We start from the raw sequence: 27,959 nt of genomic DNA, 5'->3' as shown, positions 1-27,959 counted from the left end.
ACAAAGAGGTAACGTTACAAGCATAACAGACAAATTAACAAAAAACAACATTCATTAAAAAGATAATACAAGAGCTGTATGCAACACTTTGATGGGTTTATTTTTTTAACCCGCGGTTCACAACCAATTCATTATTTTTATAGCTGTTTTTTAATATTTTGAGCCTGTTGTGTAGCTAAATAAGCCAGGCAAAAATATGAATGTCAGTCAGTCAGTCAAACAACAATCCCTGCACAGTGGCCAGTTTAATAGCGATACATGTTACCAAAAAACTAAATTGCTATTACATTAAAAACACAACCAAAAACCACTTTCATAAAAGCTAGTCTGTGAAGGTTCTCATTCATCCAGGTCATTGTCATCTCAGGGTATTCAATCGATCGCAACTGGACTGCTTGGTTTGTTGACAAACCTTTCATGAAAGCTGTTATAGTTCACATTAAAATGTACAAATTGACACCTTTGTGATCTTTCAATGAAGGTGTTATTGCAAAGCAGTCAATCAGATAGCAAAAACTGTTATTGAAATCTGAATCATTCTCCATAGTTGAGTTGCTGCGGTCTACAGAGATTCCTGCCGCGCTGATTCATGGAGCTGTGCCGACATCAGTTGTGTTTGCGAGTGGCATTTCCTTCGGCCTACGGCCACGTCTTTTATGGCGAGAACAAGCCCCCCTCTTATGCGCCTCGCTGAGCTCATCCCATCCGCCCTGTCTGTATCTCCTCCACGCTCCTGTCTCTGTGACACATCCCGGACAAGAGCACTCACTCTCCGCTCAGTCTCATGACTGAACTGGATTGACTCAGTGAATGAGCCATTAAAAAAAGTCCAGCGCTCTTCACTGAGGTCCAAGAAAGAGAAGAAGAAGAAGCAATAGATGACTGGGGCACAATGGAAGGATTCACAACTCTATCTGTGCCATCTGCTGCTGAGCTTTGATATACAAAGTGGGACTCTTGTTGAACCGCACTTTTTTGGACCAGCTGTTTTTTAGCCAACAACAAGTGCAAGAGTCGCTGGAACGCATCACGTGTTTGTATGGCTTAACAACATACACAATGTGGGAAACCCCCATGCTAAATTCTCTTTAGTATAAATGGGAAGACTGTCTTGCTCCAGAACAGCATTTGTGAGGTGAAAGTTCACCAAACTCATCTAAGCATCCATATATGGACCTTACTTTGAGCATCAGGAGCAGAAAAGTTTCACACAAATCTTGTCCTGTGCAGATTCCTCACTCCTCAGCCACTGGCATGCCCGGGATAGCATCCTCCTCTGGGAGACTGCTGGTGTCCGTTCGAAGCGGGATGGAGACAGACATGCTCGGAATCACGCCACAAGGCGCTGCCAGTTGGATATTTTCAGCATGGCACACTGGTAAATGTCTTGGATATGTTACCTGAAGAGCGAGAAAGCCAGGAAAAAGAAAAATAGTTAGGATAGGAGGAAGCAGACGTCATTAGGCAAGCTAATAGGGCAGCCTCCAAGCACTGCTGAATATTTAATGAGCGCTTTAACAGGAATTTCCTTTCAGGAAGTGCTTACCATGGCGAGAGTACATCAGCATCCGTGCGGTATTGCTGAGATTGTAATAAAGTGTCACCAAGCTTTTATTCATGATATTAGATTTTTTTTAGATTTAAATCAGGTGTGCCAAACTCCTTATTATTGAGGGTCACATTGCAATTATGGCTGCCCTCAGAGGGCCGCGTGTAACAATGAATATAAATGAATATAAATGTATAATAGCCTCTCAGGGCATTTAATCGATCGCAACTGGACTGTTTGGTTTATCTTAGAAGACGTTTCGCCTCTCATCCAAGTAGGCTTCAGCAGTTCATGCTCATAGACTTAGATTGGTCAGATCTAATCTAGGTGCTGGTGCTAAAACCCCAAATATTTATGCTCCAATACCAGGAGGGTGTGCCTGGTCAATGATGGTTTTGCCCTATCGTACTAAGAAAAACCCCTACACTTGATCTGACCAATCTAAGTCTATGAGCATGAACTGATTAAGCCTACTTGGATGAGAGGCGAACGTCTTCTAAGACAAACCAAATAGTGCAGTTGCGATCGATTGAATGCCCTGAGATTACAATGACCTGAACGAATGAGAATATCCATAGACGTAATAGCCTTGTTACACAATTTGCATAGGAAACTCTTTTTGATTACTATCATTTTTACTAACAGATTAATCGATAACTTGCTTTGCTTGTTGCAGGATCAGATAATAAAATTTTCAGTCCAAATTGAAAGAACAAATACATAGTCAGAAAGTGTTTTATTATTTCCAGCCTTTTTTGCAGGACATATAACTGACGTGGCGGGCCACATGAATTAATGCGGCATATTACATTTTAAAAAACGTAGAGGGCTACACAAATTCATGTGGCATAACGCATAAAATGAAGCAGCAAGCCACATTAAATAATGCGACGAGCCACATAAAATGCTTCGGCTGACTACAAAAAATGCTGCGGCATGCCATGTAAAATGAATCGGTGGGTCACAAGAAATAATGCAGCGGACCACATAAGATGACATGGTAGGCCATATTAAATAATATTGCGGGCCAGAGTTTGACGTGTGTGATTTAACTGTATTAATTGTTTTAATTGATTGTATTGTTATATATTTTAATTTCATTAGATTTAAATGTATTAATTGTTTAATTATTTTATTATATATTTTAATTTCATTAGATTTAAATGTATGAATTGTTTTAATTTATTGTATTGTTATATATTTTAATTTAATTAGATTTACATGTATTTATTGTTGACTTTTATTGTATTGTTTTATATATTAATAAATTTTCAAATTTTTAATCCTGGCATTTTGAACTACATTTCAAAAAATATATACTTTTTATATTCAGATTTCATTTTTATTCAATATTTTTTCCAATGTTTTGTAAGCATTTTTAAACTCCTGTATAGAACTGCTGTATGTTATTTCTTTTACACAAATATATTGATATATTTTTAAAATGAGGATGCCTCAGCAGATGTTTTATTTTTTTTCAAAGGCAAATTTGGGGGTGAAACCACATTAATTTGTGGCATGCATTGAATAGCCTTCATGTCTGGATAGACAAAGTCTGAAATGGCTCTTTGCTATCCAAAAATGAGTCAATTTGTATGAAATAAAATTACGCCAGCAAAACATTATTATTTGAGTTTTCAGTCTTCTCATTGTTTACAGGACGATGATATGGTTTGTGTAATATTCATTTGCTGCAAAGATAAAAGGCGGAAAATTTATCACATGACATTACATAACAGCGTCCATCAAGTGTTATTCTACTCACCCGCCACACGACGAACGCCACACAGGCTGTTACTGGAATAAAAAGAAGCAGCAACGGCGTTCTTTTCCACCATTTGTAACCCCGACCTTCCATGTGACCCCCTAAAAGAAGGACACATTATAGGATCATTTAGTTTCACTGGGAGAAACATGATCATTGCCCTGATCTTTAACTATTAAAACCCATCCGCCACCACTTTGTGTACTATTAGAGATACTTTTCATTATGGTCATTTTTTATATGACAAAACATCCATACTGAAATAAAATGTTATTTTCTTTTCCATAGATTTCCATTGACAGATGTGGACACAATTGTATATTTACCTGTTTCTGGGCAGAATTCATAGGGCTCCATCTTAACTGCCCTATTGGCCACTGAAATGACTAGCACATGAAAACCATACCCCCTTGTTGTGTTTGAGAATGCCAAATATTTAAAGGTGCCATATGTAATAATTTCATGTCAAGTCATCATTAAATGGCCCTTATATGTCAAAAGGCATTAATAAATCATGTTCTTTTCGAATACCTTTATAATTGATAACGGTAGTTCAGCCAGGATATGCTCATTTCAAAATTAGATTTACAGCCCCGAAATATTGTTATTGTTTTCATTTTGATGCCACCCCCTCCACCTATTGACCAAATAAAAAGTCAGTGAGTGTGTCACATCCAGGTTGCCAGTTACACATCGCCCTCTTTGTCGAGCTACTGCCACTGGTTAAGTTACTAAACATGTCAGACCTTAGTAAATCTAAAAGGCGTTGTTACGTTTCTCAACTTATTCATGACAAAGCCAAGAACAAAACAAGGATTTGTATCGGGATGCCTTTGAAAGATGGAGACGATTGAAGGCGGAGAAGATTTTTTCATCTGACGCCAAACTTGCTAATTTCCTCCTTAATAGGTAAGTCCGGCATTTATGTTTTCTTATTACTTGTAATAAATGGAAATGGACATTTCGTATGTAAACTATATTGTCCAATACAGTCTATGATCTTGTCTAACAAAGCTAGTATATTCGTGCAACGAATGCTTAGGCGCAAAGCACCATCACACTAGTGTAACTTAGCATGCCAGCCCAGTCAATGACACATCGACATATAGGCTAACGGGGGACATATATGCCTGTTAGCCTGTATGTCGATGTGTCATCCAACTGACAGGGCAAAATATATTTTCGACAAATAAAACCTATGTGGATATGGGTAGTGTCAGTGCCTATTTTATTCACTATATGCTGAGGTAATGCGTTCCAACATTAGCACGGCTAATTGCGGTTTCTGCATCAGGCACATTGGGGTGGTAATTGCTTGGCACAATATAATGCATTACATGTAATGATGTTCTACTTTGTGTATTGACATGGTAGTAGGCTATATGATTTATGCGTAACGTGGTTTTTGAGTAACGTGGGTTGGCTCATAGAATTGCACTCTGCACTGAAAGATGGTGATGTGCGTACATGGAAGAGAATGCAGTGCGTCAGGTTGGATGCAACATGGAGTTTATGCTCAAAAAAATGTGGCGGTAATTTTACTGTTGGCCTTGGCTTGCCATCAAAGTAGGCCTATGCGATATGTAATATTTTATTATATATAATTATTTCGATGGTGGTCTGTGCGGTCAAACTAGACATTTTAGCAGGGTAATGCCAACAATCTGTCCTGACGAAAATATTGCTGCGTAAATTTACAAATACATTTGGCTAATCGACATCAGTAAAATGTGGCATAATTACTTAGTAAACCATCTTGCAAGAAGCATAAACAAGAGAAACCCACAGCGTAGGACTCGTCAATTGCCATTTGAAGTTCCTTGGAGTAGGATTCGGATTTGGCTGCGTATCTGGCAACGTATCTGGCAACCTCAGTCATGGAAAGTGGGAGGGTACTACAGAATTTTGACTGTGATTGCAGTACCAATTCTGGCCACATTACTACATGTGGCACCTTTAAAGATGCAAGTGATTATTCTTTTTTTTTTTACAATAAAAATGAATTACAATTTACATACAATATATTTTGATTTTTACAAAAAACAAATTTTTAAAAATCTTGTTATAGTACATTATGTTATACATCCAGGTGCATTCTCAATTAATTAGAATATGATGCAAAAGTTATTTGATTTGAGTTCAGTTCAAACCAACATACGCTGATTAGAGCATGACACAGTAGTTTACAATATCTAATAATTTAAACTTGTTAATAAAATGTCATATTTAAAATATACATATTACTAAATACAAATACAGGTGAAACTAAAAAAATTGACTATTCTGTAAAGTTAATTCATGTCAGCAATTCAACTTCAAATATGAAACTAATATGTGATATAAAGTCATTACAAACAAAGTGAGATATGTCAAGCACTTATTTGTTATAATGTTAAAGTTTTGGAAAACCCTACACTTTCTGAGATTTTCAATTCAAGGTTTTCATAATCTGTAACTCCGGATCACCAAACCTATATCAAGAGAAGGCTTGACATATCTTGAGTTGCATGTTATGAGGCTATCTCATATATTAAAGTTAAAGTTAAAGTACCACTGATAGTCACACACACGCTAGGTGTGGTGAAATTATCCTCTGCATTTGACCCACCCCCTGGGAGGTGAGGGGAGCAGTGAGGAGCAGCGGAGGCTGCGCTCAGGAATAATTTTTGGTGATTTAACCCCCAATTCCAACCCTTGATGCTGAGTGCCAAGCAGGGAGGTAATGGGTCCCATTTTTATAGTCTTTGATATTAGTTTCACCTTGTAAATCGAATTGCGGGAATAAACAAACCTTTGCACAACATTCTATTATTTTGGTTTCTCCTGTATTTCGACTTAAACATTTAATATTTTATTTTTGACAATGTTTCTAATTTGATAAAAAGCTGAATTTGTGGGATTTATTAGCTGTACGTTGTATGATGATTGTAGCGTAACTGACTATTTTGTTCTCATGAATCTATAGAATATATAAAGTTGACTTTTTTCAAGTGAACTACTGAACTAAATCAACTTTAAAAGAAATTCTGATTTACTGAGATGCACCTGTTTTTAATATTAGGGATGTTCCCATTCAGGTTTTATGCTGCTGATTCCGATATCCATTAGTGAAATCGTCACATGTACACACAACGTCCATTTTTCAAAATGTTTATGCTGGGTACTATTGACAGTGTAACAATATCAACACAATAGTTAAGGGAGCTCCTTAATGTCTTTTATTTTGTACAATTGTTTGATCAAAAAAGTCAATAGTACACAATAACTAAACAAATACAAAAACCAATATCGACTACTCTTTTAAATCCTTTGTATTTTGCACTCAAAATCCTCCCGTGTCCAGGAATTATTACTTGAATTTGTAAACAATAACAAAACTCACCAAAAAAAAATGTGTAAATAAAAAAGGTAGATATAATCTATCTATATGTGACCAATCTAAGTCCATGAGCATGAATTGATGTAGCCTACTAGGATGAAAGGCCAAACGTCTTCTAAGATAAGCCGAACAGTCCACTTGCGACCGATTGAATGCCCTGAGAATACAATGACCTGGATGAATGAGAACATCCATACACATACAGTAGTTTTATAATCACTGTAGTATAAGAAAATGTGTAGCTCAGATCATATGTTTTTACTTTGTGTTACTTATCAGTTTGGAGCGCATACTTCCGATCATGTGCATTGTGAGGCGAAGAATATCAATATATCAATGACTTGTGCCTGCCAGGATGCTGTCATTCTGAGGAGAAGAAACGATTGTGTGGTAAAATCGTGTTTCAGGCAGGGCTTATTGTCCATCAAATATGTACCATGAATTGATTTACGTGGACCCCGACTTAAACAAGTTGAAAAACTTATTGGGGTGTTACCATTTAGTGGTCAATTGTACGGAATATGTACTGTACTGTGCAATCTACTAATAAAAGTTTCAATCAATCAATCAAACATCACACACCCCCTCCTGTGAAAACAAACTAAGAGGCTAATGCTAATGCTAGCCAGGACAACATATCTCATCTGCTTGTGTTGTTGTGGATGACATCATGCCAGGAATTGTAGCGTCTTAAACATCGTCTCTGGTAAGTTACTGATAACTTGACAGCTTCTAATATTTAATAACATTCTAATACTAATACTAAAAGTGTTAAGTGTTACTGAGTGTACGCCTCGTCTCACTCTAAAACATACAGTAGCAGCCGTCCAGTGCCCTGAAGAACAGCAGCAGTGATGTGCGAATCAATACTGAAATATCAATACCGCCAATACCAGATATTTAGGTTGTAATATCGATTCTCAAATCAAAATATCGATACTTTTGATACTTTGGTTATTTGAGATAATGTGTATCATTAACAGGAACACAGTGTAAAAAAGTAACTAAACTGAGTTGTGAATGAGGCAATGTGTCGATGTTGGGTGCTTTTGTTAAGTGTTGTTTACTTGTTCAGTATTTTCACATGATCCTGTTCATGTAACTGAATTGTGAATTCCTTTTTATTTTAATAATTGTTCTTATTAATTAATTTATGTTAATACTTTTATTATTTTACTTATTTACTTTTTTTTATGGTTTGAAACACCATTTTCGTGTACTTTGTATGATTTTGTCTTCTGATTTTTTGTTGTATTAGCTTGGCTATATTTTTATTCATGCCACTACCTCAATATATTTAAAATAAATAAATAACAATTTTCCTATATTATTTATGCTATGAGATATGCCACTATTTGAAATAATAATAACTTTTATAATTTTGGCAGACACTAGGTCCAGGGTGTACCCCGCCTTCCGCCCGATTGTAGCTGAGATAGGCTCCAGCGCCCCCCACGACCCCGAAGGGAATAAGCGGTAGAAAATGGAGGGATGGATGGATGGATAGGTGTAGTTGCACAAAGTATCGGTATCGGATTGATATCGCCGATACCAGCCTGAATTTTACTTAGTATCAAATTGGAAAGAAAATCAGTGGTATCGTACAACACTAAACAGCGGCACACTTTCAGCATTTACAATAAAAGCACTGTGCGCAACATCTGGTCTGACCACGCTAACAAAATAAAGGTTTAAAAAAAAGTAGCTTACAGTACATATGCACTCATTGCTACATTTGTTTGATGCTTTGACTTATAGGGATCCTATTATGCAAAACCAACTTTTCTTACCTGTTGGCACCTGTCTTGTGTATTTGGGATCTCAATACGTGAAATGTGAAATCAAACCATGGAGGCATGGCAGAGATGTTTATAAAACAATCTTGCCTTCTTCCAAACTTGTTTGAAATTAGAGACTTTAGTGATGTATTTTGGTTTAGTTACGTCAGCGGATATCTCCATATGTAGTAGACGTTTACCCCAAGAGCTTAATGCAAGTCCTACATTTTTATTCAGTTGCAGTCCAAAGTTGTAGTCAACAAGTTCCTTCTTTTTCTCTATTTTCTTGTTGTGGGGCAGACTAGCATGCACATGCATCCTCCGCTATGGCCGTTTGTAATACGAAGTAGTGTATAGTTCAAACGTATATATGTCAGTAGACTCCATATAGGAGCACTAAAACTACAACATGGCTGACAGGGAGAAAATGCAGTCGAAGTTGAGGAACGTAAATATGACCGCCCACAAAACGGCGCGTCCTAAAGAGACTGTCAGAAAGCATCTTGCAAACGGTCTGTAAAACATAATCTGTGCAAAATGTTGACCATAGAATCATCATTACATGTTGTGTTTTAAATGTAGAAATAAATCATAAAATGACCTTTTTAAAATACTGGTCAATATTGTACAAAGATGTATTGCACCAATAAATGTAAGGATTTTTGTATTTAATTACATTGTACATTATTGTTTTGATTTAAACAAAGAAAATGTTTGTGCTGATGAAGCTTGTACTTCATTTTATGTTGACATTATATAATTTTCTTCTAAAGAGAGTATACTTACATTTTATGTTAATGGTCAAACATTTAGGAGCTATTTTAAGGTATTATTTTGTAAGAACCACAGCTGATAAATGGTAATGGTGGATTATTTGCGTGTACATATGATGTTCTGGGTGTTAAAAAAGAACAATACCACTGAGTACAATTAAACAATGTACACCGAACTCAACCGGAAACCGTGTCACAAAACCGCGATAAGATCTGAACTGTGGATTTTCCACTCCTAATACCGATCACATACTGATACTATCCTTGGTATCGATATATGGATGGATCCGCCCTCCACTTGTGTGTACTCCTTGCCCTCTGCACACTAACACTTTTTGTTATAATATCTTCTCTTTAACTATTATTAATCTACTTAGTTAGTGATGCCACCTCAATAGAAGCTTTTAAGTCCCACCTTAAAACTTATCTATGTACTCCATATTTTAAATAGACTGTGTTCTAGACCAGTTGACCTGCCGCTTCTCTGTCTTGCCCACCTCTCCTGTATGGAGGGGTTACCAGGTGGCCACGGCTAAACCCTGGAGAAGAATCAGTGTGGAGCAGGTGCTAGCTATTCCAAGTCGTAATCCGGGGTGGACCACTCTTCGAATCATCAATCGGGGACGTCTCTGCCTTTCCGACTTACCTACATGCAAGAAGATCCCTCTATGACCCTCTGCTAACCTTCCAATGGACAGGACTCTCACATTATCATGCATAATTCAATAACGGTACCCATTTGGCATCCATTGCGGTTTACTTAACACTTATTTCTCCTGCTGTTTCAATCTAACTAAACGGTGAGTTTAGCGATTAGCATGTCTTCTTGTCTGCTCCTGGTTGCTCTTACTCGGTGTGTATCATGTTTATCCTTGTTCTTAACTGATACTTGTAAGAAATTTAGTTTATTTGCCGCAATGAAAGTGATAATAAATAATTTACGGGAGCGGCTCCACACTGTGTAAGGGCATAAACAGTTAGCTGATAGCCGTCTCTTATCAGTTGAGGGACAAAAAAAATAAAAAATAATATTAGCCAGAAGGATGTAATTTTTTATGATTTGCATGAAAGGCATTAATCACATACTTTTTCAAGGAAATAGGTGCATAGCACCTCTAATATAAATACAATATATTGGTAAACATAAATATACGCAACTATTGTTGAATTTACGTGGCAAAAAGTAGGTTAGGTCAGTGTTTTTCAACCACTGTGGTGTGCCGTGGGAGATAATGTAATTTCACCTAATTGGGTTAAAAATATTTTTTGCAAACTGTAATTATAATCTGCAAATAATGTGCCATTGTTGAGTGTCTGTACTGTCTGGAGCTCGGCAGAGTAACTGTAATAGTCTTTCATATCAGTAGGTGGCAGCAGGTAGCTAATTGCTTTGTAGATGTCGGGAACACGGTTTGTCATGATCACAATATGCAGACGACAGCGGGAGGCAGCATGCAGGTGAAAACGTATCTAATGCTTAAACTAAAAATAAACAAAAGGTGAGTGCCCCTTAGGAAAGACACTGAAGCTTAGGTATGGCTATGCAGAACGGAACTAAAACTGAACTGGCTACAAAGTAAACAAAAACAGAATGCTGGACGACAGCAAAGACTTACAGCGTGTGGAGCAGAGAAAGCATTCACAAAGTACATCCGAACATGACATGACAATCAGCAATGTCCCCACAAAGAAGGATAATTAAAGAGTCTTGATTGCCAAAACAAAGCAGGTGCGGGGAATAAAGCTCAAAGGAAGACATGAAACTGCTAAGGGAAAACACCAACAAAACAGAAAAAGCCACCAAAATAGCAGCGCAAGACAGGAACTAAAACACTACACACAGGAAAACACCAAAAAACTCAAAATAAGTCACGGTGTGATGTGACAGGTCGTGACAATAGACCTACTTTGAGACAAGTATAGTGAGGCATTATCTGTAATGGTTTAAAGTCATATCCAACAATTGCAAGAACGACTTTTTACTGTCAATATCAGCTACTGAGTTTAATTTTTTAATGTTTTCTGCTGGTGGTGTGCCTCCGCATTTTTTCAATGGAAAAAATGTGCCTTGGCTCAAAAAAGGTTGACCAACACTGGGTTAGGTGACACATTTTCTTTATGTCAATATAATGATATTGAGTGAGGAATGCTTGCAATTGTGTTACAAATGTACTTTGAAAAGAAAAGAAAGAATGATGAAGAAATAAAGGTGTTGATTGTAGAGATCGACCGTTATGTTTTTTTCTACAAATTATTAGTAGTCAAGCAGGCCGATAACTATAATTTGGAGCCAAAAGTAATTTGCAGTAAAAGTGATTTAAACATGAATAGTATACGCCAACAGCTGGACAAGGTTTTAACTTCTTTTTTTAACATTATATTTTAGGAAACGTTGGGCCAGTAGTGACATAATGTTTATTGCAGCACTAATGTTGTGGTTAATTTAGCATCAAACAACATCAGGGAATTTCACAAACACCTTTATTACATGTGTCTAAGAGGAGCATCAACATTTGCATTTCAAAATATGGGTAATATCCTATATTATATATATTTACACAAAGTTGGGATATTTGACAGGGATATCTTTTCTGTCATTTTAATGTCCACCTATGTATGTTGCGTTGTTATTTGACTGAATAACTGAATGATAATGAGCCCGCAGGACGTAGGCTTGGTGGTTACAGTAGCGAAACAAACAAAACAAAACCAGTAAGACGCCGGGAAAGAAAGACAAAAACTGGATCTCCAGGCAAAATAGGGAAGTTTTAAAAGCAAAGCAGAAGAGATATATCGTGTACAAACGACCAACACTGCACGAGAAAGAGAAAGTGAGTGGGGCGGGAGTTTGTAGCTGTGTAAGAGCTGCAGTGGAAAAAGAGGCAACTCTTCACAAACAGGGCAAACAGGTTGGTGCTTGAGCAGTGTTTATTACTATCTACTTGACTAATTATCTATTTTTAGTATCATTTAAAAAAATACTAAATACCGGTATCATATGTGTATATATTGTATGCAATACTGATACGATAGAAAGAGGCCGATATTCGCCCCGGCCGATAATTGGTCGATCCCTAGTTGATTGATCCACATGAAATGAGCAGGTAAAGAAGCATGCATCATGCATGTTGTACCTGGTGTTTGCTGAGTATTGAGACATGTCGGCGGCTTGCAGGAGAAGCTGGATGTTTCCTCACGTGCAGCATGGAGGAGATCCTCAATGTAGCGGAAATAAAGCCCACTTTTCAACCTCTCTTCCTGGTAGTGACACTGGAAGACTTGCATTGACGTTTCCTGTACGACGGGATGAGAAAATGCAGAAATATTCAATGAACCTTCTCAGGGCATTCAATCGATCGCAAGTGGACTGTTTGGTATGTCTTAGAAAACGTTTTGCCTCTTGTCCAAGTAGGCTTCACCAGTTCAAGCTCATAAACTTAGGTTGGTCAGATGCAGTCTAGAAGAGTGATTCTCAAACTGTGGTAAGTGGGCTTCATCTAGTAGTATGCCAAAGAATCACATAATTAAACATTAAAACACAATGTTACTGTTCAAACTGTGTGTAATGTTACAGTGGCCAAAAATATGAAATATACATGTAAAATAAAACCTCCGCCTTGTTTTTAATGAATATTTAGGCCTACTACGCTACTGTGTTTTAATATTGGTTAATTATGTTGGTATTTGGAGAACCACATGTTTTCTGAGGTGGTAATTGGTGAACAAAGTTTGAAAACCACTGATGTGGAACATCCATAGACAATATTATGAGCAGTGTTGGGTTAGTTACTGAAAACCAGTAACTAGTTACAGTTACTAGTTACTTTATTTCAAAAGTAACTCAGTTATTAACTCAGTTACTTACACCAAAAAGGAATGCGTTACTGTGAAAAGTAACTATTTAGTTACTTATTTTTTTCTTTTTTTTTTTTTTAAAGCTCTCATTAATGCCCTTTAAGCCTTCATTTCAGTACTGTTATTGCACTGGAGAATAATACAATGTGTTGATCAACTTGACATGCATTTGCATCACTGAACTCTGCTAAGCAATGTGGTCTACATACAACACACAAAGACAAAGATATGTTTCAAAGGGCCAATTTATTTCAGGCCAGAACAAATTGACAAACTATTTTAAATACCTGCAATATAACATACATACATAAGTAACAAACAGCATAATAACAGCATAGCTGTAAACCAAGGAAGGCACACACTACATACCCAAAGCCTAACCAGGCGTTTTTTTCTGAAGGAATTCTGAAACAAAATCATGTCTGAAGCCCAGAACACTCTACACATTTCCCCAGTTTTAGTTTAGAGATAAGGAAAGATTGGCCTGGTGCACTAGGATCCCTCTTTATGTTTGTGAACTTTATAGTCTATACATTTAGAGTGATGTGATAATCAAACACTCTAGAAGTCTAGAATGAAAGAGTATATAAGATAATTGACAGAGTGTGTGTACCTTCAGTGCTGAATGATGAGCAGAGGCAGAGTTAATCCTTAAGTGGTGGTGGTGGAGGTGAAGTGGCATCGGAGTCTGTGTCTCTCTTTACTAGCTTCGTCTGTTTCAGCAGATTTGAATTGCTGTTTTGGGCAGTAGATGGGATCTTTGATCCAAGACACAACTTACATTTAACTAAAATGTTCTTTTCTTTGTGCTCGACAAAAGAAAAGTAGTGAGAATATCTCCATATTCGACAAACTCGACGCAGCTCCGCCATGATGAGACACGCCCCCCCCTCCCCACCCTCCCCACACCCACACCCAGACACACACAGAGTGCGCGTCTCTCTTCTCCGGCTTGTGACACAAGAAAAATCAGAAGGACGACACTGCAGCGCTCCAATAAAACACACTCAGATTTTCTGTTTCTAACCGATATTACATAAAAATAACGTAAAATAACGCAGTAACGCATCATGTAGTAACGGTAACTGAGTTACTGAATATAAAAAATAACATGTTAGATTACTAGTTACCGCCGAAACTAGTCCCAACACTGATTATAAGCTGTTAAATGAGGAACTGATTGTTGGCTCACCAGTTCCTCGTGGTCAAAGGTGAAGCGCAGGCTCTTGACCATTGCGATGAAGACGAGGATGTTGTCTTTGTTGGAGGAGATGGCGCCAAACATCTCAGCCAAGTTGCGAAGGCTTTGCTCCAAGGGGTAGACGTTCAACACCACCCAGCATGCACCAGCCTGAGAAGACATGAACGCCATTGAGCCTCGTTTTCTTCCTGTTTAACTCTGTGTCCTGCGGATTTACCACTTCTCTGGGAATGTACTGGACCGCGATCTCATAATCCAAGGGGATGTTTTGCTTCTGCAACAGAAATAGTCACAAGTCAGCACACAGATCACAAGTCACGTGGGAGAAAACCAGCGTCTCACCAGCAGTGACAGCTTGCTCACATCGTCAGTTATCGGCGTTCCAAATTTCTCAGCGCATAGACTTAAACTTGTCAACAAGTGGCTCAAAAAGAGGACACAAGGTGCCTTGAAGATCTGTGGAAAAAGTGACAATGGAATCTTTGCACATGCAAAAGGTCTGATCAGCGCTGTCACAGCATGTGTTTCTCGTGCTGAATTCAAATGCAATAAGAACGTCAATATTGTCTCACAAGCTCATCTGCCTTTGTCAACACATGCACAGTGAAAACCTGACATCCTGCAACACGTATGTCCTATTTAGCACTGCTTACAATAAATCATACATGATATACATTAAAAGTCAAGGTATTGTCAAATATATCATAAGAAGGCTTACTTTCTTCCTCATATGGAGCCCAAAAGAGAGGTTGCCCGAATCTGCTGCATGAAGGTGAGTCTTTGCAGTCCAAAAGCTGAAGATAACTGTGAGCCGCTGCATGTGTGTGTGCGTGTGTGTGTGTGTGTGTGTGTGTGTGTAAGGTCCAAACAGTGCAACTTGAAGCTGGGCCGTCTGTCTGCCTCCCTCCAAGCAGACTGCCGAAGCCTTTTTGACGAGCATGGAGAGAGGCCGCCTACAGCCTGAGTCACTGTGTCACACGCTGACCACGTCTGAGACTTTTTGCATCAACTCCCACAGATCAATGGCTTCGTCACTGCAGTGTGGGCGCCAGCTCTACAATGAGGGGTGTGTCCTACTGGGTTATCCCCGAGAGATATGTCTTTGGATGTAAATGAATGCAAGTTGGAGGACGACTTAATTGCCTTTCATATTTAACCAGGCTCCATCTGAGAGATCATAGATTCTTAACGACGCCCATGTAGATTCCCATCCAATTAACAGCAGGCACAAAGGAAAGGTCAGGAAATGATTATTGTATCTATAATTCTGCATCCATAAAAGATAATAATGCATTGTTAATTGTAATAATGCATCAGTATTTTGAAAATTTTAAATCTCTGATGTAGCTAAACTATCACTTTTTTAAATTAACTAAACTATTTGTCCTGGTGTTTTATTTACTGTTAATCAGTTCGATTCATTCAACTAATCTTTGCCATTTTTATTGTTATTGGTATTGTAAAAAGTGTGTTGTATTTTTTCTTAAATCCTCTAAATGAAGTAAGGCGAGCACGTTGGGGGAAAAAAAATAAATTATTGTTTTATATTATGTGTGACGAGAAACTCCTTCAACAATACCATAAATAAATAAATACAATTATCATTATTATTTTTAAACTTTAAATCCTCAAATTCAGTATGATTTAGTGTGTAATATCACAACATTTCAATTGAATGAATACAAGTTAATTATATAAAGTATTAAATACTATTATGTCACAAAATGGAAATTAAATAAAAACAATCCAAATTTAAAACAACATTTGATATTATAATTATTATAATTATAGTTTTAATCACTGAATTCCGTATCATTTTTGTGTGGTATAACATATTCAAATAAAATAAATACAAGTAAAATAGGAATTGTGATTTTTTAAATATTAATTCAGAATGATATGTTGTGTAACAGCACAACATTTTAATCAAATAAATACAAGTTGATTACATAAAATACTGAATACTATTATTGTGTTTTGTGTGATTTAAAAAATTAAAATGTAATTAATGAAATTCAAATTTAAAAAAACTGTGACATTACTATAACTAGTTTTAATCATCAAATTCAGTGTGATATGACATATTCAAATTAAATAAATAAAAGTTAAATAAATACAATCTGAATTATCATTGTTGTTTTAATATTAATTCAGTATGATATGTTGTGTAATATATCACATTTTAATCAAATAAAGAAAAGTTAAGAAAAAAATACTATTATTGTTTTATTCTTTGAATTTAGTATATATTGTGTGATGTCACAAAATGTAAATTAAATGAATACAACATTTAATTTAAAAAACATACATACATACATTTTCTACCGCTTGTCCCTTTCGGGGTCGCTGGAGCCTATCTCGGCTGCATTCGGGCGGAAGGCGTCGTACACCCTGGACAAGTTGCCACCTCATCGCAGGGCCAACACAGATAGACAGACAACATTCACACACTAGGGCCAATTTAGTGTTGCCAATCAACCTATCCCCAGGTATATGTCTTTGGAAAAACAAATAAAAATAATAAGAATTATAGTTTATCCTTGCTGATTCTGATTCTGAATTGATTGTTTTGTGTGAAATCCCAAATTTAAGTAAAATAAATAAAATATTAAGAATTATTATTATTTTAATCGTGGGATTCAGTATGATTTTTGTGTGGTATCACAACATTTCAATGAAATAAATAAAGTACATTTAAAAAACGGTTTAATTATTATTATTATTATTATTGTTTTAATCCTTAAATTCAGTATGATATATTGTGTAGTATCACACAATATAAATTACATAAATAAAATATAAATTATTATAGTTTTAAACTATAAATTCGGTAAATCTAATGTGGTATCACAAATTTGAATCAAATAAATAAAATAATAATTATTATTCCTGTTTTAATCCTTGATTTAATTTTCATATATTTTGTGGTTTCACAAAAGGAAAATTAATTAAAAAAAAAAAAAAATTCTGTACACCTTCAAAAATTGCATCTAAATTCTGAGGCTAAAAGCCAAAAGAAATGAGTTGAGGACTGACAACATATCATAGCAGTGGCCTCAGTAACCAAGCAAGTATGCCCCCTAGTGGCTGTGAACAGCATAGGACAGAAATTTGGAGTCAACAATCAAGTCAAATATACAAATGGTGTCATGATTTAGTAAAGAGAGGAGCTTTAACGATGCCTTTTAAACGTCATGATTTGTTTGTCTGCACTGGACTTTGTTGTTGGGCGTGTCGCCTTGTCTGTTTTTGGCCATGAACAAAGGCCCTCAGGCATGTCTGACACCGTGCTGTGTTGACAGGCCCGCCTTCTCTGAGCTCACATGCTTTTCATGGAGCGCTTGGCTCCCAAAAAAAGACAGTGCATCATGAGGGCCGCACTTTTGCTACGTACCCCTCTGATCCCCCCTCTTAAGGCTGGGGCGGCAGCTGAGGGAGATTAGAGAGGACGAGGACGGCGGTGGACAACAACACCAGCAGCCTGGAGAAATCTGCTTCAATCTGGAGTCACTTTTGGGATCTCAAGCAACCTTTTATTGGATGTGCACGGTTTTTGAGCTCAGGTACCGCTTGATGAACAGTGTCTAGGCTTCTTAACGCCTCTCGTCTTCACTAATTTGGCCATGAGTTGCTTCGGGTACCGCCGAGAGCTGAGCAAGTACGAAGATGTGGACGAGGACGAGCTTTTGGCCTCGCTCAGCCCAGAAGAGCTGGCTGAGCTGGAGAAAGAGCTTGCGGACATTGACCCCGATGCCAACGTGCCCATAGGACTCCGACAGAGGGACCAGACGGACAAGACCCCGACTGGCACCTTTAGTCGAGAGGCCCTCATGAAATACTGGGAGAACGAGACACGGAAAATCCTAGAAAATGAGATCGGTGGAGAAATTCCTAAAGGGGTTGGTAGCAAATTTTTTTTATTGATATTCATTTGTTGGCTTCATTTTTAAAATGTGTGTTGAGACAGGAGGAAGAGGATGAGAGTGTAACAGACAGAAACAGCGCGTCGGAGGACGAAAAAGACGACGAAAGTGAGAAAGAGCAGAAAAAGCTAATGCAGGAAGAAGAGGAGGAAGAAGAAGAGGACGAGAGCGAGGAGGACGAGGAAGAAGAGGAGGTCGTCACCGAGGAGGACGACGAAGAAGAGGAGCAAGCAGCCGCAGACGTGGAGCCTCCCACGCTGCTCAAACCACAGAGGGTGGAGCCTGTGAGACTAACTCCTCCCCCTCCACCTGCGGACCCCAACAGCAATCCCACCGTTGTCGACGAGGCCCTGCAGCGAGTGCTTAGCGACGACCCTGAACTCACAGAGGTCAACTTGAATAACATTGACGACATCTCGCAGGTACATGAAAACATCCAATAGCAGGTTTTTTTTTTAGATATTTCAATGCCTCTGTTAGCAAGGATGCTCGTGTCACAAAATGTTAAAGTTAAAGTTAAAGTACCAATGATTGTCACACACACACTAGGTGTGGTGAAATTTGTCCTCTGCATTTGACCCATCCCCTTGATCACCCCCTGGGAGGTGAGGGGAGCAGTGGGCAGCAGCGTAGCCGCGCCCGGGAATCATTTTTTGGTGATTTAACCCCCAATTCCAACCCTTGATGCTGAGTGCCAAGCAGGGAGGTAATGGGTCCCATTTTTATAGTCTTTGGTATGACCCGGTCGGGGTTTGAACTCACAACCTACCGATCTCAGGGCGGACACTCTAACCACTAGGCCAATGAGTAGGTGGCCTAGTGACAAACCTCATTCAACTTGCCTCTTGTTTTGAAGTACGTCAAATGTAAAAAAGTAATGCTAATTAAAAATGGGTCTTACTGTTTGAATAGAGCTCCGTAGGTTGTGTCAACAGATGGACAACGTGGCTGTAAAGGCGGTTCGACACCATGGAGTCTTAAAAAATGTCAAAAACAAACAAAATCAATGATGTTAAAAACAATAGTGGTGCTAAAACGCGTCCTAATGTGGTTAGGGTTAGGGTTCGATTAGTACGTACACTGTGATGCACCGCAATGATTGACAGTAAGCTTGGATGCAGGTGGAGAGAAGAGTTGGCCTCCAAACGACAATATGATTCACAACTTCAAGCAAGCAAAATAAATAAAAAAACATTACAACAAGAGGAGCCTTGTGCTTCACTCAAAGATGGCTTAGTTGTTGAAATAAAACTTCCGCTATGAGAATAGGAACAATTATTGCACCTTCTTTTCTGGCATTCCCTGCTGGCGCATTAGCTCACGTTCATGCTGGGACATATGAAGTAAGCTTGCTCAGTGGCCTAGTGGTTAAAGTGTCCGCCCTGAGATCGGTAGGTCGTGAGTTCACAGCCCGGCCGAGTCATACCAAAGACTATAAAAATGGGACCCATTACCTCCCTGCTTGGCACTCAGCACCAAGGGTTGGAATTGGGGGTTAAAACACCAGAAATCATTCCCAGGCGCGGCCGCCGCTGCTGCTCACTGCTCTCAGGGGGTGAGGGTGATGGGTCAAATGCAGAGGATAATCTCACCACACCTAGTGTGTGTGTGTGACTATCAGTGCTTCTCATTTATTTTCTGTCATTACCCTCCTAAGGGACAGCAATTCCCCCCCCAAATTGAATCACTGTTAAGAACTTGATAATATTTAGTTATTTGTCTGGACAACTCCTTTTCGCTTTTATTGCTTCTTCATCTCTGCGTCCCTGTTAACTCTGCTGGGTATGAGCAATAATTACACATGTGTTCCTGTGTATTTAATATCTCTACTGGGTATGAGTAGTAATTACACATGTGTTCCTGTGTACTTGCTACTTCTACTGAGTGTGAGTATTAACTACACATGTTTTCCTGTCTATGTACTACTTCAACTGTTTATGAGTAGTAATTTCACATGTGTTGCTGTATACTTATTACGTCTACTTGAAATTAGTAATTATTACACTTGTGCTCCTGTGTACTTACTATATCTACTGGGTATCAAAACTTAATTTATGAAGCGCTTTTCATACATCAAAGAAATGCAACATAAAGCGCTTTACAGACTTCAAAACAATACTCTGATGACCCACATCCACCAATCCATCAATCATGCACGCACACGCACACGCACACGCACGCACGCACGCACGCACGCACGCACGCACGCACACACACACACACACACACACACACACACACACACACACACACACACACACACACACACACACACACACACACTCACACACGCACACACACACACGCACACACACACATGCACAAATGAATGCATGGCTAAGTACAGAGGAGCCAGGTGAAGAAACACTATCACTGGAGCCATTTGCACCAGGGGATTACCAGGCCACGGCCACCAGGACGCTGACACAAAGCCCCCCCCCCCTACAGCCATGGTCGATAATCCGTGATGCAAAGGGCTCCCTCTGAGGAACGCTGGAAGGTAAAAATAATAAAACATATAAAATAGTAAGAATCACAGGCAGCAGGGTGGAAGAGGGGTTAGTGCATCTGCCTCACAATACAAAGGCCCTGAGCAGTCCTGGGTTCAATCCCGGGCTCGGGATCTTTCTGTGTGGAGTTTGCATGTTCTCCCCGTGACTGCGTGGGTTCCCTCCGGGTACTCCGGCTTCCTCCCACCTCCAAAGACATGCACCTGGGGATAAGTTGATTGGCAACACTAAATTTGCCCTAGTGTGTGAATGTGAGTGTGAATGTTGTCTGTCTATCTGTGTTGGCCCTGCGATGAGGTGGCGACTTGTCCAGGGTGTACCCCGCCTTCCGCCCGAATGCAGCTGAGATAGGCTCCAGCGACCCCCCGCGACCCCAAAAGGGACAAGCGGTAGGAAATGGATGGAAATGGATGGACGGACAAGTAGAAATAAAGGATAAAATACAAGTAAAACATATTGTGAAGATAAAAATATATATACAGTAAATATATAACAATAATAAAAATAGAACTAAATAAAATATAGCATAACTAAAAAGATAACAAGTATGAGTAGGAAGTACACATATGTTCTTGTATATTTAATACCTCTACTGGGTATGAGTAATATTTACACCCTTTCCTGTGTACTTGCTACTTCTACTGGGTATGAGTAGTAAGTACACACGTGTTCCTGGGTACTTGCTACTTTTACTGGGTATGAGTAGTAAGTACACATGTGTTCCTGTGTTTTTACTGCATCAACTAGGTATGAGTAGTAACTACACATGTGTTCCTGTGTAGTTAACACTACGGGTTACCCACATATGCGGTCCTCTCCAAGGTTTCTCATAGTCATTCACATTGACGTCCCACTGGGGTGAGTTTTCCTTGCCCGTATGTGGGATCTGTACCGAGGATGTCGTTGTGGCTTGTACAGCCCTTTGAGACACTTGTGATTTAGGGCTATATAAATAAACATTGATTGATTGATATGAGTCGTAAGTACACATATTTTCCTGTGTACTTACTACCCCTACTAGGTAGCAGTAATAAGTACACATCTGTTCCTGTGTACTTACTACATATACTGGGTGAAAGTAGTAAGTACACATGTGTTCCTGTGTACTTACTACGAGTACCTGGTAGAGGTAGTAAGTAGGCATGTGTCTATGTGTACTTACTACCCCCACTGAGTAGAACAGAGAACCAGATGATTAGATTGAGCAATGCTGCCAAAGGCTTGTGTATTGTTCTAACATGAATACTATAGTATAGATACAAATAATGAAAATCTTCCCAGACGCACTTTTTGAGAAAACACTGAACTAAATCCTAAATTATTTGTTTTACTCTTTTAATTTTGGTCAACTGTACATAAAATAAATGATTAAACAGTTTGTTTCCCTAGTATTGATATTATACCAAAACATGCATCTAAACCCTTCAAGCCACGCCCCCCGTAGTCAAGCCAATGTTGTCCCCCCACATCTGAAATGAAAATGTCCTGACTGCTACAGTGGTGCTCGTATAATAAAAGACTATAATGCTACCTTAAGTTTTTGTTAGTGATCTGTTCCAAAAGGTCAGATGCAGACCGAATCAGATGAAAACTGAAGCACTTTTTTTTTTTTTTTACCAATAATAAAAAGCCAGGTAATTTCCCAGACACTCAAAAATAAAAAGCCAAAACACAATTATTTGAGAATAATGATAGTTTTACATGCAGAAAACAATGTGAAATGAATGAATGAAGGCTTTGTGTGGCCCGAAGCAAGATTTTGTTTGTGGCCCCAATTTGGTCTTTAATTAATACACTCAAAGTTCGATATAACGCTGTCAATTGTAATGCAACGTTCTATAATGCGATGGTGCCATGCCTTTTTTTTCCAGCAGTCAATGGCCTTGTTTTTTACCAAATTATTGCATATTTACAAACTTACACAGTAAATCTGTATTAAAGTCTCTAAAAAGAAGGAATTAAAAAATAAAAACATAAATAAAAATAACAAAATATGACGTGGGGCCACTATCCACCCAGGCACTTAAGGCAGCCGAGCTACGCCCATAACTTTTTCGAAAAAAAAAAAAAGGTTAAAATGAAAAAGTATTATTAAATAATCGCTATATAATAGGAATTTTACGGACCCCAATGACCGCGTTATGAGAAACTTTGAGTGCATTACTTATATATTATTATTTTTAGACTCCCACCCTAAAACTAACCACATATACAAATCTAAATATTAACTTTGATAATGTGAAAGTGTTCGGCCGAACCACTAAATATTCTTATGCTTTGAGGTCTTCTAGCTTGAAATCCAAATAAGACATGTAATTTTAATTGACCATGTGCTTTTCCAAAAAATAATATTTGTAACAGAATGAAAGTGTTTATGCTGTGTTAAGAATTGTGCATGTTGGTCGTCATGGCAGACCAAGACAGCTGCAATGTTTCACCTAAGAATAGTAGAAAAGCAGCAAAAGTGTGTTGGCATGACGACACATGAAGATAAACACAAGGGTTAGCGGCAATCTGATTGGATGAGCAGTTAGAGCTATTAGCCAGGAAGTATAGGCATAATGAAGAAGAACTTGTTAACGGTACTGTCGTTGTCTTCCAAAGGACACTCTTATCAGATTCGCGGAGGCCCTGAGGTCCAACACTCACGTGCGACTCTTCAGCCTCGCCAACACCCGAGCGGACGACCCGGTGGCTCTGGCCATTGCCAAGATGCTGCGAGAGAACTCGTCCGTCGTCAGCCTCAACATCGAGTCCAACTACGTGAGCGGGAAGGGCGTGATGGCGCTGGTTCAAGCGCTGCCGGCAAACAACACCCTGACGGAGCTGCGATTCCACAACCAGAGGCACATGTGTGGAGGACAGGTTTGTGAGAAGGTTGACCTCCAGTATTCACATGTGACTACATGGCTTGCCTGACTTCAGGTAGAGATGGAAATGGTGAAAATACTGCGGGAAAACCACACCTTGATCAAACTGGGCTACCAGTTTAACCTGCCAGGACCCAGGATGAGCATGACAGGCATTCTTACCAGGAACCAGGACCGCCAAAGGCAGAAACGAATGCAGGAGCAGAGACAGCAACCGGAAGGAGCCATCAACCCTCGCACCAGCGCACTGGTACATCACACATGGAATGAATGCTACTGAACATTAGCTTTATTTCCATTTGTGTTTGCAGAGAGGAACACCCTGCAGCTCACCAAGATCCTCACCTTGGTCCTCACCCAAAATGGCTAAGAAGCAAACCCCACCCGCACCACCTCCACCTCCACCACCGCCACCCCCACCACCGCCCCCTCCCCCCCGCCAGGAAAAGAAGAAGCCCACCAGGACGATCGCAGAGGTGATCAAATGCCATGAAGCGGGCAGTAGGAAGACCAAGAGCAAAGGGAAGAAGGGCAAGAAGGGCAAAGCGGGAAAAGACGAGACCACCTCCATCCTCAAGGAGCTGAAGAACGCGCTCAGACCTGTGTCGGTGGAGAGGCGCGGGGGGGAGGAGGGCAGCAGGCCATCCACGCCCATGAGGTCGGCCCACGACCAGCTGATGGACTCCATACGGAACAGCAGCATCCGCGGCCTGAGGAAGGTAAGGAAAACATTCATGAGGTTATTTTGTTGTTGTTGCTAGGCAGAACTTGCAGGGTTTGTTCGTTTTGTTGCATAAAGAAAGGACAGGGAGAGTTGGCAGGAACAAGGAAATTATTTACAAAACACTATTACCGTATTTTTCGGACTATAAGTCGCGTTTTTTTTCATAGTTTGGCCGGGGGTGCGACGTATACTCAGGAGCGACTAAGTGTGAAATTATTAACACATTACCGTAAAATCTCAAATAATATTATTTAGCTCATTCACTTAAGAGACTAGACGTATAAGATTTCATGGGATTTAGCGATTAGGAGTGACAGATTGTTTGGTAAACGTATAGCATGTTCTATATATTATAGTTATTTAAATGACTCTTACCATAATATGTTACATTAACATACCAGGCACGTTCTCAGTTGGTTATTTATGCGTCATATAACGTACACTTATTCAGCCTGTTGTTCACTATTCTTTATTTATTTTAAATTGCCTTTCAAATGTCTATTCTTGGTGTTGGGTTTTATCAAATAAATTTCCCCAAAAAATGCGACTTATACTCCAGTGCGACTTATATATGTTTTTTTCCTTCTTTATTATGCATTTTCGGCAGGTGCGACTTATACTCCGGTGCGACTTATACTCCGAAAAATACGGTACACAATAAATGCTCAATCTAAAATCTGCATACTTTGTATTAAATATAAAATAGGGAAGTACTTGTTTTGCTGGTTAGGCCACCACGAGAATAGAAATAGCCAGTAGAAATACTTAATGCTGTTTCCTCTGCAACCAAAAGGCATAGGGATCCTCTGCCACACATAGCAGAGAAAGGACAGGGAGGGCCGACAGTAATGATAATTATGTTTTTTATTTTTACACATTAATTTCGCAATAGAATCAGTACTCTGTGTTAAATATAAAATATGTAGCCAATTAAAAAAAAAACAATTTCTGGTTATGGCACCAGTACTTGGCAGTACAGGCAGAAGTTGTATAGTGCTGAGTTGTGCAGCACAAAAAAAAATGTTGACTGTGCAGTTTCCTTGGCAACCTGCCTCAGGGTGCACAAAGCAGAGAAAGGACAGAGAGAGTCGGCAGGAAGACGGAAAAGACTCAAAACAATTTACAATACACATTTGTCCATACTGGCTTTATCCATACATTAAATGAATGGCTAACTCAAGCAATGAACGGAGTTAAGTGTGTGTTACATTGCCACAGTGGAAAATGGAGCCGGTGCTAGCTGCCAAATTCCACTGCCACTTATTGTCGCTATGAATAGCAGTGTCCAGCAGAGCTTTGATAACGGCTGACACCAACACTCATCTCCTTCTTTAACAGGTGGAACTACCTTCACATCTACTATAATACAGAAGAGGAAATAATTAATGTTGCCATAGTTACTGGGAGTGGAGAGGAAGACCAACGTGGCCAAAAACAAAACAAATGTTGGAATTACTGCAATGTAATTTTTTTTTTTTTAAATTTTCCATTGTTTTAGATTTGTTTACTGGTTATTCTTTCCATGTTTTTCTCATAAATTTGTAAATATGCCATGCTTTTTGTCTAAATATGAACTTTTTTGTGAGCGTTTTTTTGTCAATATGTTTAAAGGTTGTATTTTTTTTTCTTTTATCGAGATCATTAAGATCGTATTTTTCAACAGACACGAGTCAGTTAATTCATGCGTGTTCTATTCGGGTAGCAAGTGACAGCCCAGAATAACTAAATGCAGATATGTGATCGACATCACTGGCAGCAGGAAGTGAGCACTCACTTTGTTTTGTGATATGATGGGGAAGATGAAGGGCTTATAGAAAGAAACAGATGGGATGCTCAGACATGACAGATGCAAGACTAAAAAGAAGCTGTGAACATGCACCAGATATGTCTAAAATTCCAATTATCAATGTCAATTTCTTCCTTTTACTTAAAAAGCGAGTAAAACCAGTAATGTGCTACTTAGTAGGATATAACACAGAGACGGAATGCGATGAGGATAACACTTCCTGCAGCAATTTGTCATGGTCTGTCCAAGTGTCAATAAGGGGAACCCCTTCAATGACTCCTGCTATAAACCCTCACTTCCTGCTTCCTTGTAAATGTGGCCCCTCATGTAAAATGCAAAGAAGTCCAAGCCCAGTCCCTCGAGATACAATTAAACTGTTAATGGTGCAAGATGTGCAATATCTGCATGGTGATGACGAAGTGGAATGGGCTAATGCATGCATTCGTACTAATCATGATGATGTTTTTCAAAGACATGTATGTTGTTGTAATGGAAAGTGACATACCTGCTGTAATCCCTCTTAGACGGTCCACAGTTCAGGGTCATTACAGCTAAAAATAAAATGGTCACACTTTGATGCATCTGTTGTTGTTCGGGTATACGGCAAGCTCATAAAACACCAAAATATGCCGATAACTAAAACAAAAAAAGCCAAATGAGCTCATCAGAGCGCAATTTTGGTCATTTTAAAGTGATAATTTACTAAAATGTCTGAGCTATAAAGAATACAATAGTGCAGTGGTTCCCAAACTGTTTTCACCAAGTACCCCCTCAGAAAAGACTTGGCTCTCAAAGTACCACTATGACGACCGACATTAAAATACAGTACCGTAGTAGGCCTAGACATTTATTAAAAACAAGGCAGAGGTTTCATTTAACAAGTATATCTTATATTTTTGGCCACTGTAACATTACACAGATTGTGAACAGTAACACTGTGTTTGAATACTTAATTGATTCTTTGGCGTACCACTAGATCAGTGGTTCTTAACCTTGTTGGAGGTACCGAACCCCACCAGATTCATAGTGAAAAATAAAATTGTGTTTTTTTTCAAATTCAAGACAAAGTTATATGTTTTTGGTGACACTTTAGTATGGTGAACATATTCTAAGTAACAAAGACTTAATTTAGAGTTTTTTTGGACACTAGGGGAACATATTCTAAGTAACAAAGACTTAATTTAGAGTTATTTGGTTAGGGTTAGGGTTAGAGGGTTAGGGCCAGGGTTAGAGGGTTAAGGTTATAATAAGGCAATGCCGAATAAGGCATTAATAAGTACTTAAAAATGACTAGTTAAGAGCCAATATGCTACTAATTTGCATGTTAATAAGCAACTAATTAATGGTGAATATGTTCCCCATACTAAAGTGTTACCATGTTTTATTACTGGTGCACAAAATGAACCGTGCATGAACATCACCTTGTTCAAAGAACTAAAGCAACACAGTGCATAAACTCACAACAAATTACACACCTGCAAATCAGTCTGACTTCTGCTGTTGCCGTATCCGTAATACGCAGATAGGGAGAAGTTTTTATTCACACGATGAGTCGGGTGTGTCTTGACCTCCGCCGAACCCCTGAGCCCGACTCACCGAACCCCTAGGGTTCGATCGAACCCAAGTTAAGAACCACTGCACTAGATGAAGCCAGCGTACTTGAATTAGTGCAAATGTTGGTGATGCGCGATACCACCGATTTTCTTTTTTGTGCAAATATACCTGATGTGTGTGGTAAAATTAAAAAAGCAGTGTATTTCCTGTGAAATCATCTTCAAACGATATAGAGTCACAGGGCAAAACAAATAATGGCGTTATTTTGCACTGAATGCAACTCTGTATGTAG

At 38.9% G+C, this 27,959-nt stretch overlaps 3 protein-coding genes across 5 annotated transcripts in view; 2 read left to right on the top strand and 1 right to left on the bottom strand.

The window, feature by feature from the left end:
* The window catches only part of LOC133662056 (uncharacterized), a 268,044-nt gene that overhangs the window by 164,168 nt on the left and 75,917 nt on the right, over positions 1-27,959 (top strand). The window lies entirely within an intron of this gene.
* Positions 115-26,665, bottom strand: LOC133662065 (kit ligand-like). Of its 3 annotated transcripts, XM_062065727.1 has the most exons (8): positions 26,619-26,665; positions 24,204-24,313; positions 14,643-14,756; positions 14,518-14,574; positions 14,292-14,450; positions 12,379-12,538; positions 3,315-3,415; positions 115-1,400 (listed from the first exon to the last, which is right to left on the bottom strand). In XM_062065727.1, exons 2-8 carry the CDS (start codon positions 24,246-24,248, stop codon positions 1,236-1,238), a joined length of 801 nt encoding a protein of 266 aa, XP_061921711.1. In that variant the 5' UTR covers positions 24,249-24,313; positions 26,619-26,665; the 3' UTR covers positions 115-1,235. The 3 variants fall into 3 exon arrangements, with proteins under 3 accessions (XP_061921711.1, XP_061921710.1, XP_061921712.1); XM_062065726.1 differs by lacking the exons at positions 24,204-24,313; positions 26,619-26,665 and adding an exon at positions 15,019-15,908; XM_062065728.1 differs by lacking the exons at positions 115-1,400; positions 3,315-3,415; positions 24,204-24,313; positions 26,619-26,665 and adding exons at positions 13,713-13,857; positions 15,019-15,908 and having other exon boundaries at positions 12,470-12,538.
* On the top strand, positions 17,180-26,687 carry lmod2b (leiomodin 2 (cardiac) b). Its single transcript, XM_062065720.1, has 6 exons — positions 17,180-18,199; positions 18,268-18,645; positions 23,338-23,598; positions 23,659-23,853; positions 23,915-24,322; positions 25,666-26,687. Exons 1-6 carry the CDS (start codon positions 17,924-17,926, stop codon positions 25,690-25,692), a joined length of 1,545 nt encoding a protein of 514 aa, XP_061921704.1. The 5' UTR covers positions 17,180-17,923; the 3' UTR covers positions 25,693-26,687.

This window comes from Entelurus aequoreus, linkage group LG12, assembly GCF_033978785.1.
Source record: "Entelurus aequoreus isolate RoL-2023_Sb linkage group LG12, RoL_Eaeq_v1.1, whole genome shotgun sequence".
NCBI lineage: Eukaryota > Metazoa > Chordata > Actinopteri > Syngnathiformes > Syngnathidae > Entelurus > Entelurus aequoreus.
The sequence above is the reverse complement of the archived record's forward strand: the minus strand, read 5'-3'. Positions and strand labels throughout refer to the sequence as shown.

What these genes read in the sequence shown, in the direction of transcription:
- LOC133662065 (XM_062065726.1), bottom strand. Translation starts at nt 15,240, where the DNA reads ATGCTCGTCAAAAAGGCTTCGGCAGTCTGCTTGGAGGGAGGCAGACAG. An exon ending in GGCTCCATATGAGGAAGAAA is followed by an intron (nt 14,757 to 15,018) that starts GTAAGCCTTCTT and finishes CTTTTTCCACAG; the next exon opens with ATCTTCAAGGCACCTTGTGT. An exon ending in TGGCGTTCGTCGTGTGGCGG is followed by an intron (nt 1,401 to 3,314) that starts GTGAGTAGAATA and finishes CTCGCTCTTCAG; the next exon opens with GTAACATATCCAAGACATTT.
- lmod2b (XM_062065720.1), top strand. Translation starts at nt 17,924, where the DNA reads ATGAGTTGCTTCGGGTACCGCCGAGAGCTGAGCAAGTACGAAGATGTG. An exon ending in GGCACATGTGTGGAGGACAG is followed by an intron (nt 23,599 to 23,658) that starts GTTTGTGAGAAG and finishes GCCTGACTTCAG; the next exon opens with GTAGAGATGGAAATGGTGAA. An exon ending in GCATCCGCGGCCTGAGGAAG is followed by an intron (nt 24,323 to 25,665) that starts GTAAGGAAAACA and finishes CTTCTTTAACAG; the next exon opens with GTGGAACTACCTTCACATCT.